The sequence below is a fragment of the Argentina anserina genome, chromosome 7 (genome assembly GCF_933775445.1).
Source record: "Argentina anserina chromosome 7, drPotAnse1.1, whole genome shotgun sequence".
Classification (NCBI taxonomy): Eukaryota; Viridiplantae; Streptophyta; class Magnoliopsida; order Rosales; family Rosaceae; genus Argentina; species Argentina anserina.
In genome coordinates this window covers 6,761,269-6,767,268 of record NC_065878.1, presented here as the reverse complement: position 1 = coordinate 6,767,268, position 6,000 = coordinate 6,761,269, and the positions used below count along the sequence as shown (strand labels likewise).

At 37.7% G+C, this 6,000-nt stretch overlaps 1 protein-coding gene across 2 annotated transcripts in view; it reads left to right on the top strand.

Moving 5' to 3' along the window:
• Nucleotides 1–65: 65 nt before the first annotated feature.
• Nucleotides 66–6,000, top strand: part of LOC126802151 (uncharacterized) — a 334,978-nt gene continuing 329,043 nt past the window's right edge. Inside the window, exons 1-2 of one of the 2 annotated variants that reach the window (XM_050529710.1) lie at nt 66–131; nt 750–995. In XM_050529710.1, the coding sequence (XP_050385667.1) occupies nt 792–995 (204 nt within the window). In that variant the 5' untranslated portion in view covers nt 66–131; nt 750–791. Of the gene's footprint in view, nt 562–749; nt 996–6,000 lie in introns of both variants that reach the window. The other variant, XM_050529711.1, reaches the window with a different exon arrangement.

Genomic DNA, 6,000 nt, shown 5'->3' with positions numbered 1-6,000 from the left:
CGGATCCATGGGTGAAACAGGTTTTTTTAGACCTCTGAACTTATCACCGAAAGCGTCCCGGCTCTCGACCTCAAGTCCTCAATCGTCGCCTTCTTCTTCTTCTTCCGTCGCACCCACCGGAATACGAACAGGTGAGATCTCTCTATCATTTTCTGCTTCTTGAAGCCCCTAACGTCCATTGAGGCCGCTCGTTTAGTTGCAGATGCTTAATTACACTGAAGCTGCTAGTCCCTTTCGTGTGTGAAGCTCGATCTTAATTGTGTATATGATTTACTGTTTGATCTGATGAAAGTTATTTAATGTGAAATTCGCTTCTTCAGATCATTATGATTACCAACTCTGGGTAACTGGGTATTGCTATATTTTGTTTTGGTTTTCATTTGATTTAATGTGTGATTTCTTAGTTGTTAACGGTGAATGAGTCGTACCGAATCGTTCAATTGAAAAGTAGACTCTCTGCTGCATTCGTAGCCTTACCATTTCGATACATTAAATAACAACAGAAAGGGAAGCAGCATGATATGATATTTGTTGGAACACTTGCCAGTTTGATTACAATAGGTAGTTTATTGCTGGCATTGTGTATCGGCACCGTGCAATTTCAAGACTTAATAATCTATGGCAAGAGACTGTTAAACTTGGAATTGCACCGTGCCGATACATATAGCTAAGTGTGTTGATAAGTATCCAAGTTTATTAGTATTTTGCTGCAAGAGACTGTTAAACTTGGATACTTATTAAATGGACAGGGTGCTTAAGTCTTAGACAGCCTTGTCTGTGAGTGCTTGAAAATGAAGCGCAAGAAATGGTCGGAGCTCGAAGAACAGACCCTTCTCGCCAAGTATTCTGAGCTTCTCAGCTCTGGAGCTCTAGCCAAGCTCAAAACCCGTGAGAAAAAATTCAAGCCCATAGCAGAGCATGTGAACCTAGTGCACAACCTTGACAACCCTGTGACCTTTCCTTTCAAATGGTCATGGCGCGACGTGTCGATCAAGGTTCAAAACATGCACCACCAGTACCTTGGAGTCAAGCAGAAGATCCGGGATCCAAGGACGAGTTCAACTGGAAGGATGGTGAAAATTCTCCACAAGGACGTGTTTGGTGATGTGGAGCTTGATGGTAAGGGCAAGAGGCCGTGTGAAAATGACAACTTTGATGTTTTTGGGGATTGTGGGGACTTGGGGTTTGGGATTGACTGTGCTGACACAGAAGAAGAAGATGATGATGAAGATGAACATTTGGAAGAAGAAGATGGTACTGGTGGTGATGATGATCGTGGCCAGGAATTGGGTAAAGTTGGTGAGTTTGGGGGTGATAGAGAAATTGCGGACATGGGAATGGCTCAAAGAAGGAAATTGAGTAAGGTTGGATTGCGTAGGAGGTTAGGGGTGATGAGTGCTCAGGTGTTGGACTTGCAGAATATGGTTGTGAAGAGAGAGAAGAGGGGAGGAGAGACAGGGAGTGTAGGAGAGAGAAAGATGAAGCTGAGAGGGAGGATAGGAGGAAAGAAGTTGAGTTTAGGAGAGAGAAGAGGAGGAATGAGCTGAAGGACTTGTTAGAAGATAGAGAATTGGAATTGCAAGAGAGAGAGGTCATGTGGACAAGAAGGGAATTTGAGAAAAGGTCAAGGTTACAGGGGAAATTTGATGAGCGTCAGAGGAGGATGAGGATGGAAGAAAGGAGGGGGGTGGAGGAGTTGGAGTGGCGGGAGAGGATGGTAGGTTTGCAAATTCAGCATGAGAAGCAAATGATGCAAATGCATGCTGAGGCATGCCAGAACCAAATGCAGATTCTTGGGGTTATGGCTAGGTTTATTTGTCAATTTTTCGGCTCAATGAATGATGGCCTTGGAGGTGGTTTAGGGACTCTGCCACCTCAAATTTTGCAGAATTTGCAGCATTCAGGCGGACTAGGTGACAATGGAAAGCCGGATTCCAATTCGCCTTCTGAGTTTCTCTAGACTGTAATTTAAACTCATTGGTACATAGTATACATGCTTCTGATTTTGGATCATATGAATATTAGGAACTCTACTTTTTATCACATTCAATATGTTTGTACTATGAATCTATGATGATTGAGAACAACTTTTCAAACCTATTTATCGTAGCGACTATTAAGTCCTCAATGGTGAATAAGTGTTTCTTGTGTTACTCAGACTTCTAAAGCACTTATTTATCTATTTCGATATTTTTGTTATGTTATGTTATCGTGTTTCTGTATGATGTTATTTTGGCTTAAGCAATACTTAGCTACTGCATCGTGCATTCAAAGAAAGTTGTTCTAGAAGGAGTCTCTTAGGCTACTTTATCCATTCAATGCAACCAAACACTGTAATTTGTCTACTTACAAATAAAGAGAGGGTTTTCATTGTTACTCATATCTGTACATGTTGGTTACTTGAAAATTATGGCACCCTATGTATTATTCCATTAAAGTGCTGTTTTGCCATAAATTTGGATGCTTATTCTGAATGAGGTTTGATATTAAGATATGATTACAGTCTGGGATGCTGAAGTATTTCAGATGATAGAAATCATTCAGACATTGAAGTATTACCAATGGCAGTTCAGTTCTGATTATCATTATCCTTGTGCATTCAACTCTACAGCTATAATTGTCCTATAAATTTAAATTTATTTATAGCCTTTTCTACTATCATCTTCATTGGTTTCTCTTCATTTGGTACTGAGGATCAGTCTACCTTTAATTAATAAGTCAATTATATTTCTGTTTATTTCTTTTATTGTTCGCTTATCTGTTCCACTTCCATAGTTTCCTGCCTGGAATTTGCTGCTATAAAATCTTTTTTAGTATTTGTCACAGGAAATTATATTGAGTATTGCAAGGTTTAAAGCTTACTCTAATCTTTGAATAATCTTTTCTCTCTGGTTTATAATTTTATTTTTTTAAATTTTTTAATCCAAATAATATTGATGTTAGGATTATATTACTTTGGGTTTCCGAAATAAAGTTGCATACTTTATCAGTTATCTGGGCCACTGGACTCAGTATAAGATGGGTCTCAATTCCGTCAGCATTCGCAACTGATGACTCATGAAACTTACATATCATAGTTAATATTTGTTGTTTAGGTTATACTCTTATTTAATCCCTTAACTAGTTGTTTTTTGTAACCTAAATGCTGGTAGCTGTTGTTTGCTTCCCCTTGAGGCACTTTGATGAAGAATATAAGCAGAAAACCTCTAGGAGTAGGGTTTATCAAACGCCTCATAACAGAGGTTCCACAGCTGGTTTAGAAGTCTGAAGATGGTGATGGTTCTGGTTCTGGTTCTAGCTTGGTTTGGGAAGCTTAGTAATGCTGGTATATTTTTTTTGGATTTCTTCTTAATGCAGAGTAGGATAGTTGTTCCTTCTTTAGATCTTATTTGCATTATTTTATTCTTATTTTTCTAAATTATTTAAGCCTCCTACTTCCCAGGCCTTGTCATCCTTACTGTTGATAATTTAAAAGCTTTGCTTTCTCTTGTGGTTGTGTGCCACAGAGCCTAGGTGTGAGGATTAGATACGTACTGGTGTAATGTCATACAATGAAAAGTTTCAGAATTGGGATAAAATTATGCTTCATTATTGTTTTCCATGATCCTTTTTGACTGAATATTGATCATGATCCAAAAGTTTTGCCGCTTTGATTTGGTGATGAAACAAAAGGCAAATACTCTTGCCCACTGTGGTCCAAGTGCTTTTTCTACTGTAGCAAATTTAGACACATGAAAGATAGTATTTTTCTTATTAGAATATATCAAACACAAGAATTTTGTTGATCACTATTTGTTGACGTTTCTTGATTGACTGAGAGAAGAATGAGGATAGTGGGATTTCATCTGGGAAGGGTACTGTCTCAAATCTTTTCAAGGCCCATGACATTCCTGTTGTTGACGACGATCTTGTGGCTCGTGTAAGTGATTACCGAAATTGAAGCATATTAACTCTGACAACTATGAAGTATCACTTCTCTTTAGATTTTTCGTGGACTGGGTATCATTAATTTCAGGAGCTATTGAAGAAGGGAACTGGTGCATGGGAAAGGTTGTTTCTGCATTTCAGCAGGGTATTTTGCAACATGACAGAGAAGTTGATAGGCCTAAACTAGGGAAAATTGTATTCTCTGACGTAAACTTTTGAACCGGTATTTACTTTCTTGTGGACCACTCAATTTTACTTTATGATTTCACTTAAGAGTTTCTTTGTAACACAAAGTTGTAAACAATAGCATTGTCTGTAAACTACTTTTAATTTAATCTGGTGATGCATTGTCAACATGTGATCTACTGATTAATTGCCGAATATTGGCGGTTTTAATTTTGGTTAATAATAATAAGAGGATTTTGTACTGTTGAATCACTTTTGAAATAGATGTAATAAGCTTAGGAGGCCAGGGAAGAATTCTTCCCTTATGGTGGTGAATTATAATTATTATACTCAATCTTTTCCACTCATCCAGGTTTTGAGTTGTGTAAAAAGGGGAAATAACTCATAAGTAAACTCCCTAGTTCTAGACATTGTTTAGGCTCTGTCAGAAATTGGTTGCTTCATGAGAGATTATGACTAACATATGCCTTATAATAAAACTTACATACCCTATTAATTTTTTTGTTTATGTTATATGCTTTTGTAGATTACTGGCTCCTTATATTTTATCCGGAATATTTTGGGAAATTGAAGTCATGGTTGAAGGGATCAAAGGTTATTGTTCTTGATGTCCCTTTATTGTTCGAGACCAAGATGGATAGATGGACCAGGCACATTATTGTTGTTTGGGTCGTTCCTGAAACACAGCTTCAGACTCATGTTGGGAGACAGAACAAGTGAGGATGATGCTTGTAACCGCATGAATGCTCAAGTATCACTCGACTTAAAGAGGTCGAAGGCAGACATATTGATTGATAACACTGGATTGGATGAGAATTTGAAAGAGAACTTCAGAAGTGTGCTATTTGAGGTCACAAAGCCCTTGTCATGGACTGAACTTTGTCTCTCCCGCCAAGGTGCTTCATCTGCTCTTCTCACCATTATTGTAAGTGTTCTACTTCTTAGGAATTTTTTTTAATAATGATACTAAATATTAACAACCGTGGAGTTGTAGTTGTGGAGATGTTGATAGAGATCTCCCTATATTGAGAATACAGGTGTGTTTTTAGCCAAAATTAAGAATGTTTATATGCATTTACAATCTGAAATCAATCACAGAAGATAATCAGTTTGTTAAGTTTCTAGGTGATCATTGTGCTCCTACACATCTTGCATGTAAACTAGCAAGAGATTCAAGTCCTCTGTTTGAAACAATTACTGTGTATGACTGAGATGCGTTCTTATATGTCATTGTGCACACAAACGCAAATTGGAATCTAGAATTATGCTATTTATATTTAGGTTTTTATACAACAATAGTGGCTAAGAAGCACATTCTTGTATGATAATGGGGGGCAAAAAAACACCACCAATCCAATGAACTTTGTGCTTGGCTTCTTGATAGTGTAGCAGAAACTTTCTTACATTCCCCAGTATTGTGAAAGTTTAGCGGGAATAGTGGAGTAGAGTTTCATTCAGCTCCTCCTAGACCCTAGTTTCTATTAGATGACGAAGAAACCGTAAGCATTCCAAGTGAGAAAAACTAAAGATTTTTGAGGATAATGTGTTGGCTTCTTCTTTTCAAATTCTACAGTTCAGGCATTTCTTGTTTACTTTGCAACTCTCTCTCAACCGTGAGGATAGTATATTTGGTTATTTTGGTAGTTGCAACTTACCTCTTGGAGTTGTGATATCATGTTGATTTGGAGATTTCTTTCATGTCGTCAGTCACTCAGTCGGGAAAAGTGCTCATTGTTTTTTGAAACCGAGTATTAAGTGCCTAGGCTATCTAGACATTCCTTGAAAGCTTTGACGTGCAGGTTTGTGACAATCATTTATTCAATATGGAGTCATTGGAATTGAAGCATAAGCTTGTTAGTTTGTGACAATCATATAATCAATCTGGAG